The sequence below is a fragment of the Heptranchias perlo genome, chromosome 1, assembly GCF_035084215.1.
Source record: "Heptranchias perlo isolate sHepPer1 chromosome 1, sHepPer1.hap1, whole genome shotgun sequence".
Taxonomy (NCBI): Eukaryota; Metazoa; Chordata; class Chondrichthyes; order Hexanchiformes; family Hexanchidae; genus Heptranchias; species Heptranchias perlo.
The window spans coordinates 121956558-121984099 of record NC_090325.1 but is presented as its reverse complement, the minus strand read 5'-3'; the positions used below and the strand labels follow the sequence as shown (position 1 = coordinate 121984099).

The 27542-nt window shown below is 44.3% G+C and overlaps 2 protein-coding genes across 2 annotated transcripts; both read right to left on the bottom strand.

Moving 5' to 3' along the window:
- Positions 1-10984: 10984 nt before the first annotated feature.
- Positions 10985-13341, bottom strand: LOC137341961 (interleukin-8-like). The gene is made up of 4 exons (XM_068005547.1): positions 13212-13341; positions 12728-12857; positions 12427-12506; positions 10985-11412 (listed from the first exon to the last, which is right to left on the bottom strand). The coding sequence occupies exons 1-4, from the start codon at positions 13270-13272 to the stop codon at positions 11393-11395; spliced, it is 291 nt and encodes a 96-aa protein (XP_067861648.1). The 5' UTR covers positions 13273-13341; the 3' UTR covers positions 10985-11392.
- Positions 13342-24449: 11108 nt separating this feature from the next.
- Positions 24450-26798, bottom strand: LOC137341889 (interleukin-8-like). The gene is made up of 4 exons (XM_068005422.1): positions 26676-26798; positions 26192-26321; positions 25891-25970; positions 24450-24876 (listed from the first exon to the last, which is right to left on the bottom strand). The coding sequence occupies exons 1-4, from the start codon at positions 26734-26736 to the stop codon at positions 24857-24859; spliced, it is 291 nt and encodes a 96-aa protein (XP_067861523.1). The 5' UTR covers positions 26737-26798; the 3' UTR covers positions 24450-24856.
- Positions 26799-27542: the final 744 nt, after the last annotated feature.

The following is a 27542-nucleotide window of genomic DNA, read 5'->3' as shown; positions in this document are numbered from 1 at the left end:
CCTTTGACTTGCCGAGTTGGGTGAAAGATAACTGGCACGTTGGACTGCCGCATGACGAAGGCATCGTGACTGTTCCCAGGGTAGCGGGCATCGATCTCCATGATTCGATGCATGTGGTCGCACACCAGCTGCATGTTGAGGGAGTGGAAGCCCTTTCCAATGAAGAAGATGGTTGAATTGCTATGTGGGGCACACAGTGCAATATGCGTGCAGTCAACGGCACCCTGCACCATGGGAAAGCCAGCAATGTGGGCGAACCCCTGTGCTCACTTGTTCTGCTTGACTTTGTGCAGAGGGAAGGTGATGAACCTGTTCTTCATCTGGTACAGTGCGTCTGTGACTTCCCTTATGCAGCAGTGCACTGCATACTGCGAGATTTTGCACTTGTTGCCAGCAGAGGCCTGAATGATCCTGAGCCGTAGAAATTCATTGCCACAGTGACCTTCACAGCCACAGGCAATGCTGTCCTCGCCCTGCTCTGAGGCTGCAGTTGTGGCCGCACCGGTTGACAGATCTCGGTGACGGCTTCCTTGGTGAACTTCAGGCGTCGGATGCAATCCTCCTCGGTCATGTTGAGGTAAGAGAATTGATCCCGGAAGGCCTTCACTGGGTAGGGTCTCCTGCTCAGTGCCCTGCGCCTCCCTGTCCTCCGTCTCCTCGCAGCTTGACCTGCTGTGAGTGGCCTCTCTGCCTCTGCCCAGTCATGCTCAATGCCCAGCGGGAGCCCTTGCAGACCACCCATGGTTGTCAGGAATGTTGTTTAACCATGGGTTGTAACTTTCCGAACCGTAAGGCAGTACGTGCCAAACCACTCTTAAATGTACTCTAAGAACTCTCAATAAGTATGGGGAGCTTCAAAAAACATTTCCTAGTCCACCAGCAGCCAGAAGCAACAATCCAGCAACTAACCTGCAACATCTGCATGGCCCCTTTAAATAGCGCTGGTGGGGGGGGTCCTTCAGGCACTGTAAGACACGTTCAGATGGTCGGGGTTAAGAATGTGCATTGAGTTGAGCGTTAAGGTCCAAAATGGTGTTCAAATCAGCATTGCACACTGATTGCACGCATTTTCTCCCTACTTTACATGCTTCCAGCATTCGGTATTTGTGCATGCGCTAACTCCTATACCAAGATGGCGTCCGGCGCACATCACACTGGAAATGTGCGTGCGCATCCAAGACGCCATCTTGGATGTCAGAGAGGCCGTGTAGCACAGAAACAATGGGCGCTATATGGCCCGATTTAGCGCCCCATATGTTTAAAATAGTAAAAAGTATATTAAAACATTTTAGAAAAAAATTCTTCACTCAAAAGATGATAAACATTTCAAATAATGTGCCAGGTAGGGTAATGGAATCAGAATTTTTTTTAGACAAGTTCCAGATGCTTTAGGATGTTAGGCAGAGTGAATTTATTAACCATAGTGATGAGTTCGATGAGCAGAGTGGACTTTTCTCAAACCAGAATATTCTTTTGCTAGCGGACATTTTCTTGATTGGTTTTTATTCGAACAGCCATGATTGACACGGAGTTAAAATGCGATTGAGACTTTGCAGAGATCCACATATCACAAGGTATGATTATTCGTACATTAGCTGTTTTTCCCCAGGTGAACAGTTTCAGATTGACTGCAGAATAATCCAGTTCCACATTTATAATCTGACCCACGGGACGAGGTCAACTTACAGACTTGGAACTGATCCTTGGGTTATAATAAAAAGGAAACACATCGCTCAGCTGAAACTTGTGAACTACAGGAAATGAGCCATCCTCGAACTTGATAACATGAGGTGCACAGCTGAGATACATCTTTGCTCAATTAAAAAGTGCATGTTCTGATTGTGAAAAGCTGTAATGGTGCAGATATATTTGTGGATGTTTGATGTGATGAATTTTCATCTGCAATGCGTTTTCAGTCAGAGTATTCAACATTATATATAAAAATGGATGAAAGATTGAGTATTCCAATTGATCAATGACAGGAGCCTCACTGGGAGCGAGTGTGGGTGGTCACACCTATCAGAAATGCTTTTCGATCACGATGAAACTAACTGACCTGAAAATCCAGGGTCCTGGCTCCACCACTGGAAGTGCAGCAGAGCAGGATCCTATTTGACAACGGGTGAGGATGTTGGCCCGGTCCTAAATCACAGGGCTGGATCCCTTTTAGTAAATGAAGCAGGCTGCCTGACCTATTTCAGTGCTGCAGAGGTACCCACCCCAAGGATGAGCCATAAAATTGGAGCTGCACCCTGCCATTCCAATGGGGATGGGGGAGGCAGAGGTCCTCACAGAGCCAAAGGTGAAAGATTAAAATTAAAAATAACTTTTCCACAGGAAGATAAAGTCCAGCAGTGTGAGGATATCCATCCCCTCTGGGATCGATTACCTTTAATTCTTGAGTTGTCTGGAGAATTCACCAGGCCCAGAATGGAGCCAATGTCTAATCTCATCAGACGTGGCTTCTACTGAGCTGAACGAAGCAATGCTGAGTGGAATTCACAGCACAGACTGGGAACACCACCTCACATGTCCTCAATGCTGACTGCGGGCACGGGTCACGGAAGGTAAGGTTTGCCCACAGCCCACCCCAATCAATCCATGGGCCACTTCTTAAGGACATGGAAATCTCTTGGATCCAGGCTCTGCCCCAAATTCCTGGCCTCTTGCGGGTGATCTATTCCAGTTTATCCCTCTCCCACCCCACAAATCTTGGCTCCACTATCTTTAACCCGATTCCTTTATTTATCTGATTGTCTCTTTCTTCTCACATGACACCACCCCCCCCACCGCAGTCCTCCTACTTCCTGACTTGAATCTCCCAACTCAGAGTGACCCTGCTGTCAACAACTCAAACCACCATTTCCAGAATCTTTAGGTTTAACTTAAATATCACTTCATATTAATTTAAAATAATATGATATTACCTGCATTAATCGCACCAAGCTCCTTTAAATTTATTTCAATGATTAGAGCATTTCCCCATCCAGTGATCTTCCTGTCCTACACCCATACCTGCCTGACCTGCTGTCTCCTATCTTGCCTGAGCTGACAGGCTGCCTCTTTTCATCAGACATCAGGATCTCCATCTCAGTGTTGCTACGTGTGGGGCATGATTTAAGCTCGGACTGGGAAACCAGTGTGTGCGTAGATATTTACATGGGGCACCCAGAAGTCAAGCGAGTGCATCACGATATCCGATCACAACTCAATTGAAGGTAGGTATTTGTGCTTCCGGGTTTCCCACACATCAGTCAGCCAGATTGACAGGCTGGCTGTGTGTCAGGTGGGAAAGGAGTCGTTAATCGGAGAGGGAGGAGAGAAGGAGAGAGAGATCATGGGCCATGGAAGAAATTGGTTGGTCGGGAGAGGTGGGGGCACGTGGACAACATCAGGTAGGCCTTGCAGCAGCAACAGGGGAGTGGGGTTCAGCATCGGGGAGTCCACCATGGGGAGGTGCAGGGGTCGGCTGATTGCATTGGTCCGATTACGCCAAGTGAGCCTGTTGAGTCTGGATGAAGGATTCCTGCTCCTCTGGGCCCACAAGCAGTGCAATAAAGGGACTCACCTCATGGATCCGGTCCCTTCCGCCTGCTTTCACCTGACGTGAATCAGAAACGATGGGAAACCCGAACGGTAAGGTAAAATTCCTTTGACATTTATTATACACAAAACATTAAGTGCCTCAACTATTGCAATGAGGTGCATTGCCCATTTCAACATTGGCCCGTCGGCTTTAAATGGGGACGGGATTTCCAGGATTCTGTTTTTGAAACGCCCATTGATTAAACCCGGAAGGGAGCGCATTTGAGCTGAGATGCGGTCCCACTCCAAAAACAAACTATTTTTACTGCCCACCCGCCCCCAACCCACCTGTTCTTGGGAGTAAAATTGCCTCCCAGGGGACTGAAATCAACGGGGCGGAAGGGAGTCTGCAGGGGCCTGCGGTAGTGGGGAAAATCTGGCAAGGCCGGGGACGCGGACGTCCTGCCGAATTTAACGGCAGCACCTCATTAAAATGTTTTCCTTCCATTTTCTGCCTGTCAGCTGGCCAAATTGACAGGCTGGCTGGACGGGAAAACCAGCGGCAGGAGGAGGCAGAAGAGGAAACTTCGGGGCTGTCCGCAGCAATCGGGATGGAGGGAGCTACAGAATGGGGCTTGTGGGGGGGTGGAAGAGAGCAGTCATCGGGAGGGAGGGAGCGAGAGTACAGAGCGTTTGTGGGTGGTAGTCGTAGTAGGGGGTAGATAGAGGCCGCGTTAAGCAGTGGGGAGGCCAAAGACTTCTTTGAGGGACCGGGGAAGCCTGATTTAAATATGTTAATAAAATGTCCCATCCCTCGAGGGTGGGAGACTCGCATGGCACTCTAACCGCCGCTGTAAAAATGGCACTGGGCACGGACGCGATGGTTTCCGGATGCAATCCACGTTTTTAATTTTTTAACCCCCCCACTCCGACTCTCTCCCACCCATCATGTGGGGGTTAACATTGAGATCCAGGAATCACGTGCTAAACCAAACCCCATATTCCACAATCCCAATGATACCAATGGGGGGCAACCAACATCCTGCCAGTGATGAACAAAGATCTCTAAACTGACATTGTCTGCACACGCATGTATTAAGACTTTTATAGAACTTGGTTACGTTACAGTTATCCAATACTTCACTTCAATAAAAGTACAACGTCTGACAAGTGCTCACTCTGGAGAAACCAACACTTACGGGGGGTGATTTTAAATCAGGGCATCCTGGGCAGGGTGTGTGCAGGAGAGAAACTCCCACGGAGATATGAGCGCAATGCTCAAGCCATTTTAGTTCCTGGGCTTCATTTGAATAGTGCAGCATTGGCTCCTGCCCAAAACCAGCGGGATTGACATCAGGGCCGGTGGATGGGAGCAGATATTTGAATGGGAGCTTGATGTCACTGGGGATAGAATAAGAATCATAGAATAATACAGCACAGAAGGAGGCCATTCAGCCCATCATGCCTGTGCCGGGTCTTTGAAAGAGCTATCCAATTAGTCCCATTCCCCTGCTCTTTCCCCATACCCTGCAAATCTTTCCACTTCAAGTATTTATCCAATTCCCTTTTGAAAGTTACTGTTGAATCTGCTTCCGCCACCCTTTCAGGCAGTGCATTCCAGGTCATAACAAGTCGCTGTGTAAACATTTTTTCCTCATGTCGCCTCTGGTTCTTTTGCCAATTATCTTAAATCTGTGTTCTCTGATTACTGATCATTCTGTCACTGGAAACAGTTTCTCCTTATTTACATTATCAAAACACTTCATGATTTTGAACACCTCTATTAAATCTCCCCTTAACGCAGGAACAGAAGTAGGCCATTTAGCCCCTCGAGCCTGTTCCGCCATTCAATGATTTGTGACCTAACTCCATATACCCGCCTTAGCCCCATATCTCTTTTATATCTTTGGTTAACAACAATCTATCAATTTCAGATTTAAAATTAACAATTGAGCTTGCATCAACTGTCGTTTGCGGAAGGGAGTTCCAAACTTCTACCACCCTTTGAGTATAGAAATGTTTCCTAACTTCACTCCTGCTTCTAATTTTTAGACGATGTCCCGTAGTCCTAGACTCCTCAACCAGCAGAAATAATTTCTCTCTATCTACCCTATCAGTTCCTCTCAATATCTTGAAAACTTTGATCAAATCACCCCTTAATCTTCTAAACTCCAGGGAATACAACCCGAGTTTGTGTAATCCCTCCTCATAATTTAACCCCAGGAGTCCAGGCATCATTCCAGTAAATCTACACTGCACTCCCTCCGAGGCCAACATATCCTTTCTAAGGGAACAGCCCCCAGCATAAAGTTAGTGCTGGGACGGCTGAAGGTATTTGAAAGCAGGTGCTGTTGCTGGGAGGGAGAAAGAAAGCCTGGGCAGGGGAGGCCCAATGACTCCTTGCTGGGCCCGAGGGAGCACTCCTGCTCCTTGAGACCCAGACAAATCCTCAGAAAAGTTAAATAAAAATAGTTACCATGGCCTCATCCGGCCACTCTGCTGACTACCGCCATGACCTGCCTGTCTGGTTTGGACCCGTGAAGCGCCCCCCACCGTCCCCACCGAATCCCTGAGTTGAAATTGCATTGCGGCACCAATGACATAATTGGGCGTGAGTTTTGATTGTAAAGTAGGCCCCTGTGTGAACTCCCTCCACCTGCCATTTTAATAACCTGCCCACCTCGTTGATGCCAATCATTGTCTAAAGTGTATCCTGAACAGATTTCTCTTTATTAGTCAGTCCACTAAATTTATTTACTGGAGAGACACACGACCGTTTTGCTGGTGATTGAAGAACAGTGACAATACATTCTTCATATGAAATCATGTTTATTTTAATCACTTGAATACATTTGAAGATAAAGGTACAAAAATACTCAAAAGATTAATTCACAACAAAAGTCACTTGTAGCAACGTTACTGACTGATAAATCAGTGTTATACTCAACACAACTTCCAGCCAACTGGACCCAGTGAAAAATCCCTCAGTGCCAAAGATTTCTACTGCTCACTGCACAGAGATTAGTTCTATTTAAAAATGTTGTTTCTTCCAGTTCATATCATACAATAAGGAGCACTACCTTCGAAAATGTCGATATTTTACACGCTAAATCATTTCTACAGAGAAATTGCTTCCACAAACGGAGGCGCCTTTAGATGTGTGCGAGTAGCCTACTCACTGCAGTCAGGACCTCAATTAGTTCAGGTGGGTGGGTATTTCTAGAATCAATTAACGTCCCTGTGAGACGTTAGTAGATCTTTATAAATTGAATTTGACTTAACTTTAAATTTTACGCCTCCAGCATGCTTTCCCGGGGCTCGTGGATCTCGCCAGTGAAAAGGAGGCGAGAAGGGCTGGATGATGAGGTCAGTGCCTTTATTGATCACAGTCACTGTCCATTAATACATTGGTGATGTCGTAAGAGCTTCAGGGATATCTGGAGCTGGTTCAAGTTTCAGTTTCCAGATTTGGAAAATGTTGAGTGTGTAACTGTGGTGACTCCTCCCCCTGGGGTTTGTTCAGTGGTTAAGGAAGTTCCAGAGTCAGACTTCATTCAAACAGCAGCCTGTGTTGGTGAACCCGTGTGAATTCCAAGAAATCAGATTGTTTTATACACCAAGTAACTCTTTGGGTCAATGTTTGGCTTTGCTCCCATCTACTTATCACTGGTAATTTGTTTTAAGACTCCATTAGTAGCATCGGATTTTATTCATTCGATTACTGTTGAAAGAGAAATGGATGTAATAAAAGCAATACATTTTATCACATGTTCTGCTGCTCCCTGACCTGTTTGTATATTTGTATCGTACGTTTGCCTGGCTCAGCAATAAATAGGCAAATGACAAAAAATGAATAAATGAAAAGAATATTCACAAGAGAGGGCATCGTTCTATTTTTCCAGTTTTGATTTAACACAATGTAGTCTTGTCCCTTTTATGATAACCATACTTCATAAATACTTGAAAAGGAAACATTTGCAAGCTATGGGGAAAGAGCAGGGGAGTGGGACTAATTGGATAGCTCTTTCAAAGATCCAGCACAGGCATGATGGGCCGAATGGCATCGTTCTGTGCTGTAAGATGCTTTGATTTGTTTTAACAACTTCTATATAGAAATGTACGCCAAAAATTTGTGATAATCTCAGGAACGTAAAAACCAGCGTAAACCAAATGGAAATCAACTTAAACTAATGGGGCCTGAGGACAGTGCAGAAGTTACTCCATGTTTTTATTGAAGCCCCACTTTATGTATCGAAATTAAAATGTGAAGCCATCAGACGACGATTTATGCACATTAGGCATGGCGAGGGTTAAATTGGATAATCCCCTGAAAAGGTTACATTAACGCTGCCTGCTGTTTTAAATGACTGCTGCGTGCAGCCAGCGCTAATTGCACTGTTGATCGGCTGCACGCATCAGCAGGGAGTCCCGATATCGCGAGTTGCTCGCGCTTCTTGAAGGCAGCCTGCACCTCTTAAAGGGGAGGTACATTGTGGCTGCAAGAAGTGGTGGGAGTCGTTTCAAAACTGAATCTGTGCTACGATACTTTGATGAATGGCTGCATCTGGGAGGGAGTGTGCACCAAGGTTCTCTGATGATGCACTGCAGGCCTTGTTGCAAGAGATGGAGAGAAGGAGGTTCATCCTGTATCCACAGGGGGCCAGGAGGCCCTCCAGCCATATGTTGGAGGGAAAAGTGGAGGAAAAGTGGAGGAGGTAAATGCCAGGAGCATACTGCCAGCGTTCAATACGCCCTTTACCAAGATGGCGTCCTGCGCTGCTTTAATGAACGGCAGAGGGAATCGGTAGAGGTTTCGCTGATTCAATTCAAAAGATGAAGGTAACTGATACGTAGCATAAAACTGGCATAAGTCACTTAGGCACAAATTTCCTCAATTCTTCGCCCTGAAAATTTGCATTATGCTGCACTTCTGCTGCTGTTTTGGTGCAAATTTCAGGAAATTCGGGGCCTTAGTCTCCTATCTTGTGACACTCCTCTTTAATTGCCTCCATCCCTTTCAATTTGACTTGCATGCACTTTTCTTCTCCTCCCAGTTGTTTCATCCCTCGACCCACCTGGGTTTCCACTGAAATTGTGAATAATTATCCAAATGAGTCTAGGCCAGAAAATTGAGTGTTATTAGCACTTAGGATTCAGGCGGATCATACACCTAAGGGAGATTAGTGCCTCCAATGTCTGCAGAATGCTTGCCTCCCACTTGGCGATTCACCATAATATTTCCCCTGGTTAGAATTCAATAGCAATCCCAGTTAACACCGCATGACTGCATTATTCAGGCAGCAGAGAGGAAACGATCTGCCCGGTGACATGACCGGGACCAATCCTAATCTAATTAGAAAGTCTAAAAAACAATGACAAAGCTTCAGCTCAATGAAGGTCCCAGGAATTGATTTGGCGTCCTTAGCAACGGTGGCCCAGGAAGATTGGATCTTAAACCCCATCAATTCATTGGTTGTTGCCACATTAAATGGGGGGGAACCAACATCCTGTCGGTGATGAACAAAGATCTCTAAACTGACATTGTCTCCACACACATGTAATAAGAGTTTTATAGAACTTGGTTACGTTACAGTTATCCAATACTTCACTTCAATAAAAGTATAACGTCTGACAAGTGCTCACTCTGGAGAAACCAACACTTATGGGGGGTGATTTTAAATCAGGGCATCCTGGGCGGGGTGTGGGCAGGAGGGAAACACCCATGGAGATATGAGCGTGAAGCTCAAACCATTTTAGTTCCTGGGCTCCATTTGAATAGTGCAGCATTGTCTCCTGCCCAAAACCAGTGGGATTGACATCAAGGCCGGTGGATGGGAGCAGATATTTGAATGGGAGCTTGAAGCCACCGGGAATCTAAGGGAACAGCATAAAGTTAGTGCTGGGATGGCTGAAGGTATTTGAGAGCAGGTGCTGTTGCTGGGAGGGAGAAAGAAAGCCTGGGCAGGGGAGGCCCAATGACTCCTTGCTGGGCCCGAGGGAGCACTCCTGCTCCTTGAGACCCAGACAAATCCTCAGAAAAGTTAAATAAAAATAGTTACCATGGCCTCATCCGGCCACTCTGCTGACTACCGCCATGACCTGCCTGTCTGGTTTGGACCCGTGAAGCGCCCCCCACCGTCCCCACCGAATCCCTGAGTTGAAATTGCATTGCGGCACCAATGACATAATTGGGCGTGAGTTTTGATTGTAAAGTAGGCCCCTGTGTGAACTCCCTCCACCTGCCATTTTAATAACCTGCCCACCTCGTTGATGCCAATCATTGTCTAAAGTGTATCCTGAACAGATTTCTCTTTATTAGTCAGTCCACTAAATTTATTTACTGGAGAGACACACGACTGTTTTGCTGGTGATTGAAGAACAGTGACAATACATTCTTCATATGAAATCATGTTTATTTTAATCACTTGAATACATTTGAAGATAAAGGTACAAAAATACTCAAAAGATTAATTCACAACAAAAGTCACTTGTAGCAACGTTACTGACTGATAAATCAGTGTTATTCTCAACACAACTTCCAGCCAACTGGACCCAGTGAAAAATCCCTCAGTGCCAAAGATTTCTACTGCTCACTGCACAGAGATTAGTTCTATTTAAAAATGTTGTTTCTTCCAGTTAATATCATACAATAAGGAGCACTACCTTCGAAAATGTCGGTATTTTACACGCTAAATCATTTCTACAGAGAAATTGCTTCCACAAACGGAGGCGCATTTAGATGTGTGCGAGTAGCCTACTCACTGCAGTCAGGACCTTAATTAGTTCAGGTGGGTGGGTATTTCTAGAATCAATTAACGTCCCTGTGAGACGTTAGTAGATCTTTATAAATTGAATTTGACTTAACTTTAAATTTTACGCCTCCAGCATGCTTTCCCGGGGCTCGTGCATCTCGCCAGTGAAAAGGAGGCGAGAAGGGCTGGATGATGAGGTCAGTGCCTTTATTGCACTGCTTGTGGACCAGGAGCAGGAACGTTTCCACCAGGCCCAACAAGCTCACCGACACGATCGTAACCCCCACGATCGGCCGACCCGCCCTGATGTTCTGGACCCCCCCCAATGACATAGATCCCCTCCTGATTGTCGAGACCACCACAATTACCGATTGCTCCACTCCCCAGCGATGGCCTACTTCTTACCTCCACAACGATGGCCTACTTCTTACCTCCACAACGATGGCCTACTTCTTACCTCCACAACGATGGCCTACTTCTTACCTCCACAACGATGGCCTACTTCTTACCTCCACAACGATGGCCTACTTCTTACCTCCACAACGATGGCCTACTTCTTACCTCCACAACGATGGCCTACTTCCTACCTCCCCAGCGATGGCCTACTTCTTACCTCCCCAGCAATGGCTGACTGCTCACCTTCCTCCCATCCCCCATTCCCCATCAAGCCCCCAAGGATCCCGATCTCTCCCCGACAGCACCCCTCCGCCGCCACCATGCAAACACCGAAGACTCTGATCTCTCCCTGGCTGACATCCAGTCAACCTGTCAATCTGGATGGCAACTGGGCACAATATACAGAAGTAACATTTTTATCCTTCAACTAAGTTGGGATCGCAGATTCCGACCCGCCAACTTCACTTCCAGGTTTCCCGTCCGATAAGCATCCCCCCACTCTCTTCCCGGCTCCAAGTTAATATCCAGGCTTACAATGTGACAGGGTTGAACAGTGACATCATTTTCAGAAAACACTGAAGGGAAAATACTTGAACAAGCTATCAGAAGGTGATATCAGAGCATTAACACCCTGGACAAAGCTTCCTTCATTTCAACGTTCATTGTACTTTAGGTTAACCAGGTGTGGAGTCGAGTCCATCCCATTGCGGCTTCATTTCTCAGTTGTGTCGTCTGGCACCTGAAATAAAATAAAAGTTACTTTTAACCACGAACTACAGATATTTACTTTAATATAGTGCACAATATCTTCAGCAATATAATTATGGAGCATTATTAATCTGACTTTTACACAAGATGAGCAGCATTGCTAACACTGATGATTTTATTCCCAAGTCATTGATTTTGCAATATGGTTTAACATGCAGGATGCATGGGGCCAGAGAGAAAAATTATTTCTCTTCCTTCCATCCTGTTGAATCAAGCAAATTTGCGGAATAATACAAAGGCAGTAAATGCTGAACAAAATCCTGAGTTCTGACAACGGTGGATGACACAAAACTGTGAGAATAGATGGTCGAGATTTTCACAAACAACTTTTCTGTATAACTTGAAAAAATAAATGGATTTAAAATCCTCGTTCTGATGGGAGTCTGCAGGAACACATTACATTAAAGAGTAAAATAGAACGGATAATAAAAAGTTAAAACATGACGCAAAAAGTAGTTTACAGTTTTCAAACAGCAGAACAAAAAATTGTGGAGCGTAACATAAAGGAAGGAAGGCAGCAGGAAAAGGAAATGAAAGTGAAGATATATATTACATATTTTATTCTTAAGGACCCTGTTCTGTGCTTAATTGGCTGATCTCAGCTGGGTCCTAAAGGTACGACAATTGGTCTCAGCATTGTTGGGAGAGAGAGCATAAAATCACCCAGCATTCCTTCACCTGATTGCTATCCAGTGACCCCCCCTCCTGGAAGTGCCATATTTGGATGTTGGGTGAGGCTTGTGTAAGGCTCAGCCCTGATGCCAACTGTGGTTGAATAGCTTGCTAACATTCACTGTCAAGGCTCACACATAAATGATGAGCACTTGAATAAAGTACCAGGGGCATCAAAAGCCTGTGGGAATGTATAGCAGAGAGGAGTCAACGCCTTCAACCGAGGAGGAGAGGGGCAAACATGGTTTAAAAAAACAATTCACTGTATCTGCTTTTATTCATACGCAAAGTCTTAATTCTGCCAAACACCAACCTTTCTTGGCTTTAATGATAATCTTCACCCACTCGGCATCAGGACTCACACATAATTTATTCCCATTTCTTTTGGTAACACTGTGAAGAGAAGGTAAACCTTTAAAATCTAATCCACAGAAATTGGATGTCTCCCACTGAAAGGTGAGAAATTAGCAAAAGTATTAAAAGAAAATCCTTCGAATGTGCCTCATAAACAAACTGTGATTGATCCAACATATTTTGAATAAAGAGCACAGTTTATTAAATGGACGTCACCGAAGGAGAAATGTTAATGGTGATGTTCTGACACATTTACTCACATTATCTCTGGTGTCTCACAGTGGGATCCTTTGGGAATATATTTCAAACTCCGGATGAGCCGTGGATTGATAAAATTGGAGCTGTTCTGAGTGCACAGGCAACGACCTTGAGTGCCTGGAATTGGAATACCTGTGAAAAGATCCATTTAACTTAGATTTAATTATCGATTGAGGTGGAGAGAATCCTGGCACTTTGTATCAGAGTTGAGATATTTTAATCTTTTCAACATATGGTCCACAAGGAAATATTAGGTATCTGTCCAAATTAATCATGCTGATTACATTAACCTGGAGATGACTATCATATTTTTTATAAGGAAATCTTTTATCATCATAAGGTGCTGGGTTAAAGGGTTTAAAATTACTGAATACCCCCCAGGTCTCTCTGTTCCTGCACCCCCTTTAGAATTGTACTATTTTACATAATTCTATGTAATTACAGTGAAATGAGAAATAAAACACAAGATTACAAAGGACAACATACCCTGTGTAGTAATGGCACACAGAAACAGGATGAGAATCGTCACAGTAGCTGCTCTGCTCATCTTTGACTTTGAGTTGCTGAATGGATTTCTGCTGAAGGATCTTCTGTCCACCTCAGTGACTCTCTCTCTGCTGAATGAAGTTCTGTTGAAGAGAGGTCCAATGAGCTCCCATTTATTGAGATCCTCTACTCTCAATTTGCATAATCTCGAGCAGTAAAAATTGTCAAACATAGGAAGCTCCTGTGGAAGGGAATTTCCAAGCTCCTGAGTCAGAGGTTCTTTCACTTCTGCAGTGTTAAATATATTCATAACTTGTACATAGTTTACAATGGCAAAAGGCAGATAATCTGTTGCTATAGGTGGTGAATTATGTGTTCATTTTAAAGAATTAACTGCAATTTTTAGAAAAATGGGGATAATATTCAACTGAGGCAAGGGCATGAAAAGGGTGGTTGCAGGTCAGTCACCCGTTACATATCCTGCTGAATGTTTCTTTCCATTTAATTTCCATTGATGGCTGATCTGCTACTGCCCATTTTGTGCCCCCTCTGAAATTGAATTTTTCGATTTTTTTATGTCAAAGATCATGTGGTCAAGTCCTTATGGAGTGTTGTTGATAAAATCTTCCTTTTGTTTTTACACAACCGTAAATGACAGACAATTAAACACTGATAAGATCGTGCCACATAATTTGTTTAATGTTGTTCCCAAGCAAGTAGCCTCAGATAAGCTGCAGAATAATCCAGTTCCAGGTCTTACACCTGACCCACTGGGGAACTCCTCAATGCATTTTTAACACTGATCTTTCTCACTATAATTAGAGAAAACCAGACCAGACAATGGAGCTAAAGCTTGTGATTTAGAGGAAATAACTCTCTCTTTCACTGGCTGAACATCATGCCGTGACTCTTTAGACTTTAATGTCCCAAGTTTCGAAAGAGCTGCAATGATGTAAATGTAGTTCTAAAGTAAATTACACTTGCCACTTGCAATGAATTTTCAGCCTGATGATGCAGCAGCTCGAACTCAGGAATAGAAATATCTTCAGTGTTATTGCACGTACAGAGATGTTTTCTTGCAAGTTTGGTGCCAGACAGAAGAATTTGATAAATGCTCATTAAGTGTCCACAGCATGATGTGATCGACGGTGATTTCTAGTCTTTATTTTAAATGATTCATTCTCAGGATATGGGCATCGCGAGAAGGCTGGCATTTATTGCCCACCCCTAGTCGTCCTGAGAAGGTGGTGGTGAGCCTTCTTCTTCAAACGATCTTCAAGTGATTAATTTATCTCTATATCAATGATCACTAGTCAAGGTCAGTAACCAATAGACTAGAAATTATCATAATTTCTATTCTATTGACAACTGTTCTTGACTAGTGATCATTGATATATGGATCATTTTAATACCTTGAAGATTGGGAGTGCCACATAAGACACACGATCATCTTTGCATCAGATTTTCTGATCTGGAAATCCTCGCGTGAGATTCAGCACCAGGAGAGCAAGGGCATGATTTTAGCTCGGGTCCAGGAACCCAGCATGTCCTTAGATATTCATGCAGGGAAACCGGAGGTCAAGTGAGTGCATCGCAAACTGTAATCGCAACTCAATTGAAGGTAAGTATGTGTGCACCAGGCAGCCAGATTGACAGGTTGGCTGCCTGTCGGAAGGGAATGGAGCTGTGAGTTGGAGAGGGGGGAGGGAGGGAGAGATAAATCGTGGGCCATGGAAGAAATCGGGTTGGCCTTCGAGACAATCGGGGTGGGGGATCCAGCATTATGTGGGGGTTTAGCATTCGGGGTGTGATGGGGTCCAGCATCAGGGGCAGTCCAGCATCAGTGGGGAGTGGTCGGCCGATGGGGTGGGTCCGATTATGCCTGGTGAGCTTGGGGTCTGGATGAAGAACTCCTGCTCCTCCTGGCCTGCTGACAGTGCAATAAAGGCACTCATCTCATGGATTGTTCCTTCTCACCTGCTTTCACCTGACATGAATCAGAAGTGATGGGAAACATGAACAGGAACTGTTACATTTACTTGATGTTTCTAATTGTATGTAGGTCATAGTTAAAAGCGTGCAAGGTGTTTTATATTCCTTTATTTCAACATTAGAGAGAATAGGGATCAGGTGTCATGAAATATGAGAATGTGATAACTAATGTTGTACACATGAGGGCGTTTCTATTGAGACATGCAAGCTATAGAGAGAACATTTTACTGTGTATATTTCCTATGTTAGAGTCTCATTGTCCCTACATGCTCCATCAGGAGCTGTTGTAAATGAATGAGTGTTACTTCAGTTGTTATTACAGTCAGGGCTGTATTATATTATACAGGGACGAGTGGTATATTAGTGAACACTACGTCAATGGGTATTGGAGTTTGCTCCATACCCATTCCTTGTAATTCTTTCCAATGTATGTAGTTCTGAAGATACAAAAGGAGGTTCATATATTTAACAACAGAAGAGAATCTTGATCATTTATTATAATATCTGCTGACATTTTTCAAAATTTGACAGCAGTCATTTGCATATTCTATCATTCTATTTTTAATATACAATCACAGCTCATAAAGCCAACACTTTGGTTAATGGGAGATCTCGCTACTACTTATATGCTATCAAATAGCATAAATAAGGTAAGCCCACAATATTGCTGGAAGGTCAGTCAGGACGGCTGAATAGGAGAACATATGTTTAAAATAGTAAAAAGTACATTGAAACATTTTAGAAAAAAATCTTTCACTCAAAAGGTGATAAACATTTCAAATAATGTGCCAGGCAGGGTAATGAAATCAGAGACTTTAGACAAGTTCCAGATGCTGTGGGATTTTAGGTTGAGTGAGTTAATAAACACCAGTGATGAGCTCAATGGGCAAAGTGACCTTTTCTCATCCCTGAATATTCTTTAGTTAGTGGATATTTTCTTAATTGTTTTTTAATTAAACAGCCATGGTTGACACAAAGTTAAAATGCGATTGAGACTTTGCAGAGATCCACATATCACAAGGTATGATTATTCGTACATTAGCTGTTTTTCCCCAGGTGAACAGTTTCAGATTGACTGCAGAATATTCCAGTTCCACATTTTGTATTTGACCCACGGGACGAGGTCAATTTACAGACTTGGAACTGATCCTTGGGTAAAAATAAAAAGGAAACACATCGCTCAGCTGAAACTTGTGAACTACAGGAAATGAGCCATCCTCGAACTTGATAACATGAGGTGCACAGCTGAGATGCATCTTTGCTCATTTAAAAAGTGCATGTTCTGATTGTGAAAAGCTGTAATGGTGCAGATATATTTGTGGATGTTGGATGTGATGAATTTTCATCTGCAATGCGTTTTCGGTCAGAGTATTCAACATTATATATAAAAATGGATGAAAGATTGAGTATTCCAATTGATCAATGACAGGATCCTCACTGGGAGCGAGTGTGGGTGGTCACACCTATCAGAAATGCTTTTCGATCACGATGAAACTTACTGACCTGAAAATCCAGGGTCCTGGCTCCACCACTGGAAGTGCAGCAGAGCAGGATCCTATTTGACAACGGGTGAGGATGTTGGCCCGGTCCTAAATCACAGGGCTGGATCCCTTTTAGTAAATGAAGCAGGCTGCCTGACCTATTTCAGTGCTGCAGAGGTACCCACCCCAAGGATGAGCCATAAAATTGGAGCTGCACCCTGCCATTCCAATGGGGATGGGGGAGGCAGAGGTCCTCACAGGGCCAAAGGTGCAAGATTAAAATTAAAAATAACTTTTCCACAGGAAGATAAAGTCCAGCAGTGTGAGGATATCCATCCCCTCTGGGATCGATTACCTTTAATTCTTGAGTTGTCTGGAGAATTCACCAGGCCCAGAATGGAGCCAATGTCTAATCTCATCAGACGTGGCTTCTACTGAGCTGAACGAAGCAATGCTGAGTGGAATTCACAGCACAGACTGGGAACACCACCTGACATGTCCTCAATGCTGACTGCGGGCACGGGTCACGCAACGTAAGACTTACCCACAGCCCACCCCAATCAATCCATGGGCCACTTCTTAAATCTGTTGGATCCAGGCTCTGCCCCAGATTCCTGGCCTCTTGCGGGTGATCTATTCCAGTTCATCCCTCTCCCACCCCACAAATCTTGGCTCCACTACCTTTAACCCGATTCCTTTATTTATCTGATTGTCTCTTTCTTCTCACATGACACCACCCCCCCCAGTTCTCCTAATTCCTGACTTGAATCTCCCAACTCAGAGTGACCCTGCTGTCAGCAACTCCAACCATCAGTTCCAGCATCTTTAGGTTTAACTTAAATATCATTTCATATTAATTAAAAATAATATGATATTACGTGCAATAATCGTACCAAGCTCCTTTAAATTCATTTCAATGATTACAGCACTTCCCCCTCCAGTGATCTTCCTGTCCTACACCCATACCTGCCTGAAGTGCTGTCTCCTATCTTTCCCGAGCTGACAGGCTGTCTCTTTTCATCAGACATCAGGATCTCCATCTCAGTGTTATTACGTGTGGGGCATGATTTAAGCTCGGACTGGGAACCCAGTGTGTGCGTAGATATTTACATGGGGCACCCAGAAGTCAAGTGAGTGCATCACGATATCCGATCACAACTCAATTGAAGGTAGGTATTTGTGCTTCCGGGTTTCCCACACATCAGTCAGCCAGATTGACAGGATGGTTGTCTGTCAGGAGGGAAAGGAGTCGCAAATCGGAGAAGGGGGAGAGAAGGAGAGAGCGATCATGCGCCGTGGAAGAAATTGGTGGGTGGGGAGAGGTGGGGGCACGTGGACAACATCGGGTAGGCCTTGGAGAAGATCGGAGATCGGAGGGGGTCCAGCAGCAGGGGGTTGGGGTTTAGCATCGGGGGGTCCACCATGGGGAGGTGCAGGGGTCGGCTGATCGGGTGGGTCCGATTACGCCAAGTGGGCCTGTTGAGCCTGGATGAAGCACCTCCGGGCCCACAAGCAGTGCAATAAAGGGACTCACCTCATGGATCCAGTCCCTCCCGCCTGCTTTCACCTGACGTGAATCAGAAGCGATGGGAAACCCGAACGGTAAGGTAAAATTCCTTTGACATTTCTAATACACAAAAAATTAAGTGCCTCAACTATTGCAATGAGGCGCATTGCCCATTTCAACATTGGCCCGTCGGCTTTAAATGGGGACCGGATTTCCAGGTTTCTGTTATCGAAACACCCATTGATTAAACCCGGAAGTGAGCGCATTTGAGTCTGGATGCAGTCCCACTCCAAAAACAAACTATTTTTACTGCCCACCCACCCCCAACCCACCTGTTTTTGGGAGTTAAAATTGCCTCCCAGGGGCCTGAAATCTACAGGGCGGCAGGGAGTCTGCAGGGGGCTGCGGTAGTGGGGAAAACCTGGCAAGGCCGGGGACGCGGACGTCCTGCCGAATTTAACGGCAGCACCTCATTCAAATGTTTTCCTTCCATTTTCTGCCAAATTGACAGGCTGGCTGGACGGGAAAACCAGTGGCAGGAGGAGGCAGAAGAGGAAACTTCGGGGCTCTCCGTGGCAATCGGGATAGAGGGAGCTACAGAACGGGGCTTGTGGGGGGGGTGGAAGAGAGCAGTCATCGGGAGGGAGGGAGTGAGAGTACGGAGCTTTTGTGGGGGTGGTCGTAGTAGAGGGTAGAGAGAGGCCGCGTTAAGCAGTGGGGAGGCCGAAGGCTTCTTTGAGGGACCGGGGGAGCCTGATTTAAATATGTTAATAAAATGTCCCATCCCTCGAGGGTGGGAGACTCTCATGTCACTCTAACCCCCGCTGTAAAAATGGCACTGGGCACGGACGCGATGGTTTCCGGACGCAGTCCCCGTTTTAATTTTTTAACCCCCCCACTCCGACTCTCTCCCACCCATCATGTGGGGGTTAACATTGAGATCCAGGAATCATGTGCTAAACCAGACCCCATATTCCACAATCCCAATGATACCAAACACTTGTTAACCCCTCACCAATCTTTTCAGACCTCGAGGCCTATCCCCCCTCCCTCGCTAACCAGAGCAACCACACAAGTAATCTGCGAGTGATGGGAATTGGATATATACATGGAAAGGAAAATTTACAGGGCTATGGGAATAAGCGGGAAAGTTTGACTAATTGGATAGCTCTTTCAATGGGCTGAATGGCCTCCTTCTGCACGTAAGATTCTGTGATTCTATAATGTAAGAAAACTTGTGCTGATATCACTTTTTCCCTCAACAAATGTCGATCACAGTCACTGTCCATTAGTACATTGGTGATGTCGTAAGAGCTTCAGGGATATCTGGAGCTGGTTCAAGTTTCAGTTTCCAGATTTGGAAAATGTTGAGTGTGTAGCTGTGGTGACTCCACCCCCTGGGGTTTGTTCAGTGGTTAAGGAAGTTCCAGAGTTAGACTTCATTCAAACAGCAGCCTGTGTTGGTGAACCCGTGTGAATTCCAAGAAATCAGATTGTTTTATACACCAAGTAACTCTTTGGGTCAATGTTTGGCTTTGCTCCCATCTACTTATCACTGATAATTTGTTTTAAGACTCCATTAGTAGCATCGGATTTTATTCATTCAATTACTGTTGAAAGAGAAATGGATGTCATAAAAGCAATACATTTTATCACATGTTCTGCTGCTCCCTGACCTGTTTGTATATTTGTATCGTACGTTTGCCTGGTTCAGCAATAAATAGGCAAATGACAATAAATGAATAAATGAAAAGAATATTCACAAGAGAGGGCATCGTTCTATTTTTCCAGTTTTGATTTAACACAATGTAGTCTTGTCCCTTTTATGATAATCATACTTCATAAATACTTGAAATGGAAACATTTGCAAGCTATGGGGAAAGAGCAGGGGAGTGGGACTAATTGGATAGCTCTTTCAAAGATCCAGCACAGGCATGATGGTTCGAATGGCATCGTTCTGTGCTGTAAGATGCTTTGATTTGTTTTAACAACTTCTATATAGAAAAGTACACGAAAAATTTGTGATAATCTCAGGAACGTAAAAACCAGCGTAAACCAAATGGAAATCAACTTAAACTAATGGGGCCTGAGGACAGTGCAGAAGTTACTCCATGTTTTTATTGAAGCCCCACTTTATGTATCGAAATTAAAATGTGAAGCCATCAGACGACGATTTATGTACATTAGGCACGGCGAGGGTTAAATTGGATAATCCCCTGAAAAGGTTACATTAACGCTGCCTGCTGTTTTAAATGACTGCTGCATGCAGCCAGCGCTAATTGCACTGTTGATTGGCTGCACGCATCAGCAGGGAGTCCCGATATCGCGAGTTGCTCGCGCTTCTTGAAGGCAGCCTGCACCTCTTAAAGGGGAGGTACATTGTGGCTGCAAGAAGTGGTGGGAGTCGTTTCAAAATTGAATCTGTGCTACGATACTTTGAAGGAAGGCTGCATCTGGGAGGGAGTGTGCACCAAGGTTCTCTGATGATGCACTGCAGGCCTTGTTGCAAGAGATGGAGAGAAGGAGGTTCATCCTGTATCCACAGGGGGCCAGGAGGCCCTCCAGCCATATGTTGGAGGGAAAAGTGGAGGAAAAGTGGAGGAGGTAAATGCCAGGAGCATACTGCCAGTGTTCAATACGCCCTTTACCAAGATGGCGTCCTGCGCTGCTTTAATGAACGGCAGAGGGAATCGGTAGAGGTTTCGCTGATTCAATTCAAAAGATGAAGGTAACGGAGACGTAGCGTAAAACTGGCATAAGTCACTTAGGCACAAATTTCCTTAATTCTTCGCCCTGAAAATTTGCATTATGCTGCACTTCTGCTGCTGTTTTGGTGCAAATTTCAGGAAATTCGGGGCCTTAGTCTCCTTTCTTGTGACACTCCTCTTTATTTGCCTCCATCCCTTTCAATTTGACTTGCACGCACTTTTCTTCTCCTCCCAGTTGTTTCATCCCTCGACCCACCTGGGTTTCCATAGCAATTGTGAATAAATATCCAAATGAGGCTAGGCCACAAAATTGAGTGTTATTAGCACTTAGGATTCAGGCGGATCATACACCTAAGGGAGATTAGTGCCTCCAATGTCTGTAGAATGCTTGCCTCCCACTTGGCGATTCACCATAATATTTCCCCTGGTTAGAATTCAATAGCAACCCCAGTTAACACCGCATGACTGCATTATTCAGGCAGCAGAGAGGAAAAGATCTGCCCGGTGACATGACCGGGACCAATCCTAATCTAATTAGAAAATCTAAAAAACTTTGACAACGTTTCAGCTCAATGAAGGTCCCAGGAATTGATTTGGCGTCCTTAGCAACGGTGGCCCAGGAAGATTGGATCTTAAACCTCATCAGTTCATTGGTTATTGCCACATTAAATGGGGGGCAACCAACATCCTGTCGGTGATGAACAAAGATCTCTAAACTGACATTGTCTCCACACACATGTATTAAGAGTTTTATAGAACTTGGTTACGTTACAGTTATCCGATACTTCACTTCAATAAAAGTACGACGTCTGACAAGTGCTCACTCTGGAGAAACCAACACTTATGGGGGGTGATTTTAACTCAGGGCATCCTGGGCAGGGTGTGGGCAGGAGGGAAACTCCCACGGAGATATGAGCGCAATGCTCAAGTCATTTTAGTTCCTGGGCTTCATTTGAATAGTGCAGCATTGGCTCCTGCCCAAAACCAGCGGGATTGACATCAGGGCCGGTGGATGGGAGCAGATATTTGAATGGGAGCTTGAAGTCACCGGGATAGAATAAGAATCATAGAATAATACAGCACAGAAGGAGGCCATTCAGCCCATCGTGCCTGTGCCGGGTCTTTGAAAGAGCTATCCAATTAGTCCCATTCCCCTGCTCTTTCCCCATAGCCCTGCAAATTTTTCCACTTCAAGTATTTTTCCAATTTCCTTTTGAAAGTTACTGTTGAATCTGCTTCCGCCACCGTTTCAGGCAGTGCATTCCAGGTCATAACAAGTCGCTGTGTAAAAATTTTTTCCTCATGTCGCCTCTAGTTCTTTTGCCAATTATCTTAAATCTGTGTTCTCTGATTACTGATCATTCTATCACTGGAAACAGTTTCTCCCTATTTACTCTATCAAAACACTTCATGATTTTGAACACCTCTATTAAATCTCCCCTTAACGCAGGAACAGAAGTAGGCCATTTAGCCCCTCGAGCCTGTTCCGCCATTCAATGATTTGTGACCTAACTCCATATACCCACCTTAGCCCTATATCTCTTTCATATCGTTGGTTAACAAAAATCTATCAATTTCAGATTTAAAATTAACAATTGAGCTAGCATCAACTGTCGTTTGCGGAAGAGAGTTCCAAACTTCTACCACCCTTTGCGTATAGAAATGTTTCCTAACTTCACTCCTGCCTCTAATTTTTAGACTATATCCCCATGTCCTAGACTCCTCAACCAGCAGAAATAATTTCTCTCTATCTACCCTATCAGTTCCTCTCAATATCTTGAAAACTTCGATCAAATCACCCCTTAATCTTCTAAACTCCAGGGAATACAACCCGAGTTTGTGTAATCTCTCCTCATAATTTAACCCCTGGAGTCCAGGCATCATTCTAGTAAATCTACACTGCACTCCCTCCGAGGCCAACATATCCTTTCTAAGGGAACAGCCCCCAGCATAAAGTTAGTGCTGGGATGGCTGAAGGTATTTGAGAGCAGGTGCTGTTGCTGGGAGAGAGAAAGAAGGCCTGGGCAGGGGAGGCCCAACGACTCCTTGCTGGGCCCGGGGGAGCACTCCTGCTCCTTGAGACCCAGACAAATCCTCAGAAAAGTTAAATAAAAATAGTTACCATGGCCTCATCCGGCCACTCTGCTGACTACCGCCATGACCTGCCTGTCTGGTTTGGACCCGTGAAGCGCCCCCCCACCGTCCCCACCGAATCCCTGAGTTGAAATTGCATTGCGGCACCAATGACATAATTGGGCGTGAGTTTTGATTGTAAAGTAGGCCCCTGTGTGAACTCCCTCCACCTGCCATTTTAATAACCTGCCCACCTCGTTGATGCCAATCATTGTCTAAAGTGTATCCTGAACAGATTTCTCTTTATTAGTCAGTCCACTAAATTTATTTACTGGAGAGACACACGACTGTTTTGCTGGTGATTGAAGAACAGTGACAATACATTCTTCATATGAAATCATGTTTATTTTAATCACTTGAATACATTTGAAGATAAAGGTACAAAAATACTCAAAAGATTAATTCACAACAAAAGTCACTTGTAGCAACGTTACTGACTGATAAATCAGTGTTATACTCAACACAACTTCCAGCCAACTGGACCCAGTGAAAAATCCCTCAGTGCCAAAGATTTCTACTGCTCACTGCACAGAGATTAGTTCTATTTAAAAATGTTGTTTCTTCCAGTTAATATCATACAATAAGGAGCACTACCTTCGAAAATGTCGGTATTTTACACGCTAAATCATTTCTACAGAGAAATTGCTTCCACAAACGGAGGCGCATTTAGATGTGTGCGAGTAGCCTACTCACTGCAGTCAGGACCTTAATTAGTTCAGGTGGGTGGGTATTTCTAGAATCAATTAACGTCCCTGTGAGACGTTAGTAGATCTTTATAAATTGAATTTGACTTAACTTTAAATTTTACGCCTCCAGCATGCTTTCCCGGGGCTCGTGCATCTCGCCAGTGAAAAGGAGGCGAGAAGGGCTGGATGATGAGGTCAGTGCCTTTATTGCACTGCTTGTGGACCAGGAGCAGGAACGTTTCCACCAGGCCCAACAAGCTCACCGACACGATCGTAACCCCCATGATCGGCCGACCCGCCCTGATGTTCTGGACCCCCCCCAATGACATAGATCCCCTCCTGATTGTCGAGACCACCACAATTACCGATTGCTCCACTCCCCAGCGATGGCCTACTTCTTACCTCCCCAGCGATGGCCTACTTCTTACCTCCCCAGCGATGGCCTACTTCTTACCTCCCCAGCGATGGCCTACTTCTTACCTCCCCAGCGATGGCCTACTTCCTACCTCCCCAACGATGGCCTACTTCTTACCTCCCCAGCGATGGCCTACTTCCTACCTCCCCAGCGATGGCCTACTTCTTACCTCCCCAGCGATGGCCTACTTCTTACCTCCACAACGATGGCCTACTTCTTACCTCCCCAGCAATGGCTGACTGCTCACCTTCCTCCCATCCCCCATTCCCCATCATGCCCCCAAGGATCCCGATCTCTCCCCGACTGCCCCCCTCCGCCGCCACCGTGCAAACACCGAAGACTCTGATCTCTCCCTGGCTGATATCCAGTCAACCTGTCAATCTGGATGGCAACTGGGCACAATATACAGAAGTAACATTTTTATCCTTCAACTAAGTTGGGATCGCAGATTCCGACCCGCCAACTTCACTTCCAGGTTTCCCGTCCAATAAGCATCCCCCCACTCTCTTCCCGGCTCCAAGTTAATATCCAGGCTTACAATGTGACAGGGTTGAACAGTGACATCATTTTCAGAAAACACTGAAGGGAAAATACTTGAACAAGCTATCAGAAGGTGATATCAGAGCATTAACACCCTGGACAAAGCTTCCTTCATTTCAACGTTCATTGTACTTTAGGTTAACCAGGTGTGGAGTCGAGTCCATCCCATTGCGGCTTCATTTCTCAGTTGTGTCGTCTGGCACCTGAAATAAAATAAAAGTTACTTTTAACCACGAACTACAGATATTTACTTTAATATAGTGCACAATATCTTCAGCAATATAATTATGGAGCATTATTAATCTGACTTTTACACAAGATGAGCAGCATTGCTAACACTGATGATTTTATTCCCAAGTCATTGATTTTGCAATATGGTTTAACATGCAGGATGCATGGGGCCAGAGAGAAAAATTATTTCTCTTCCTTCCATCCTGTTGAATCAAGCAAATTTGCGGAATAATACAAAGGCAGTAAATGCTGAACAAAATCCTGAGTTCTGACAACGGTGGATGACACAAAACTGTGAGAATAGATGGTCGAGATTTTCACAAACAACTTTTCTGTATAACTTGAAAAAATAAATGGATTTAAAATCCTCGTTCTGATGGGAGTCTGCAGGAACACATTACATTAAAGAGTAAAATAGAACGGATAATAAAAAGTTAAAACATGACGCAAAAAGTAGTTTACAGTTTTCAAACAGCAGAACAGAAAATTGTGGAGCCTAACATAAAGGAAAGAAGGCAGCAGGAAAAGGAAATGAAAGTGAAGATATATATTAAATATTTTATTCTTAAGGACCCTGTTTTGTGCTTAATTGGCTGATCTCAGCTGGGTCCTAAAGGTACGACAATTGGTCTCAGCATTGTTGGGAGAGAGAGCATAAAATCACCCAGCATTCCTTCACCTGATTGCTATCCAGTGACCCCCCCTCCTGGAAGTGCCATATTTGGATGTTGGGTGAGGCTTGTGTAAGGCTCAGCCCTGATGCCAACTGTGGTTGAATAGCTTGCTAACATTCACTGTCAAGGCTCACACATAAATGATGAGCACTTGAATAAAGTACCAGGGGCATCAAAAGCCTGTGGGAATGTATAGCAGAGAGGAGTCAACGCCTTCAACCGAGGAGGAGAGGGGCAAACATGGTTTAAAAAAACAATTCACTGTATCTGCTTTTATTCATACGCAAAGTCTTAATTCTGCCAAACACCAACCTTTCTTGGCTTTAATGATAATCTTCACCCACTCGGCATCAGGACTCACACATAATTTATTCCCATTTCTTTTGGTAACACTGTGAAGAGAAGGTAAACCTTTAAAATCTAATCCACAGAAATTGGATGTCTCCCACTGAAAGGTGAGAAATTAGCAAAAGTATTAAAAGAAAATCCTTCGAATGTGCCTCATAAACAAACTGTGATTGATCCAACATATTTTGAATAAAGAGCACAGTTTATTAAATGAACGTCACAGAAGGAGAAATGTTAATGGTGATGTTCTGACACATTTACTCACATTATCTCTGGTGTCTCACAGTGGGATCCTTTGGGAATATATTTCAAACTCCGGATGAGCCGTGGATTGATAAAATTGGAGCTGTTCTGAGTGCACAGGCAACGACCTTGAGTGCCTGGAATTGGAATACCTGTGAAAAGATCCATTTAACTTAGATTTAATTATCGATTGAGGTGGAGAGAATCCTGGCACTTTGTATCAGAGTTGAGATATTTTAATCTTTTCAACATATGGTCCACAAGGAAATATTAGGTATCTGTCTAAATTAATCATGCTGATTACATTAAACTGGAGATGACTATCATATTTTTTATAAGGAAATCTTTTATCATCATAAAGTGCTGGGTTAAAGGGTTTAAAATTACTGAATACCCCCCAGGTCTCTCTGATCCTGCACCCCCTTTAGAATTGTACTATTTTACATAATTCTATGTAATTACAGTGAAATGAGAAATAAAACACAAGATTACAAAGGACAACATACCCTGTGTAGTAATGGCACACAGAAACAGGATGAGAATCGTCACAGTAGCTGCTCTGCTCATCTTTGACTTTGAGATGCTGAATGGATTTCTGCTGAAGGATCTTCTGTCCACCTCAGTGACTCTCTCTCTGCTGAATGAAGTTCTGTTGAAGAGAGGTCCAATGAGCTCCCATTTATTGAGATCCTCTACTCTCAATTTGCATAATCTCGAGCAGTAAAAATTGTCAAACATAGGAAGCTCCTGTGGAAGGGAATTTCCCTGCTCCTGAGTCAGAGGTTCCTTCACTTCTGCAGTGTTAAATATATTCATAACTTTTACATAGTTTACAATGGCAAAAGGCAGATAATCTGTTGCTATTGGTGGTGAATTATGTGTTCATTTTAAAGTTTTACCTGCAATTTTTAGAAAAATGGGGATAATATTCAACTGAGGCAAGGGCATGAAAAGGGTGGTTGCAGGTCAGTCACCCGTTACATATCCTGCTGAATGTTTCTTTCCATTTAATTTCCATTGATGGCTGATCTGCTACTGCCCATTTTGTGCCCCCTCTGAAATTGAATTTTTCGATTTTTTTATGTCAAAGATCATGTGGTCAATTCCTTATGGAGTGTTGTTGATAAAATCTTCCTTTTGTTTTTACACAACCGTAAATGACAGACAATTAAACACTGATAAGGTCGTGCCACATAATTTGTTTAATGTTGTTCCCCAAGCAAGTAGCCTCAGATAAGCTGCAGAATAATCCAGTTCCAGGTCTTACACCTGACCCACTGGGGAACTCCTCGATGCATTTTTAACACTGATCTTTCTCACTATAATTAGAGAAAACCAGACCAGACAATGGAGCTAAAGCTTGTGATTTAGAG

Excerpts from the sequence above, each read along its gene's own strand:
- LOC137341961 (XM_068005547.1), bottom strand. The coding sequence starts at position 13,272 with ATGAGCAGAGCAGCTACTGTGACGATTCTCATCCTGTTTCTGTGTGCC. Across the intron at positions 12,858-13,211 it reads GTGTGCCATTACTACACAGG|GTATTCCAATTCCAGGCACT; the intron begins GTATGTTGTCCT and ends ATCTTTTCACAG. Across the intron at positions 11,413-12,426 it reads TATCATTAAAGCCAAGAAAG|GTGCCAGACGACACAACTGA; the intron begins GTTGGTGTTTGG and ends ATTTTATTTCAG.
- LOC137341889 (XM_068005422.1), bottom strand. The coding sequence starts at position 26,736 with ATGAGCAGAGCAGCTACTGTGACGATTCTCATCCTGTTTCTGTGTGCC. Across the intron at positions 25,971-26,191 it reads TGTGAGACACCAGAGATAAT|TGTTACCAAAAGAAATGGGA; the intron begins GTGAGTAAATGT and ends TTCTCTTCACAG. Across the intron at positions 24,877-25,890 it reads TATCATTAAAGCCAAGAAAG|GTGCCAGACGACACAACTGA; the intron begins GTTGGTGTTTGG and ends ATTTTATTTCAG.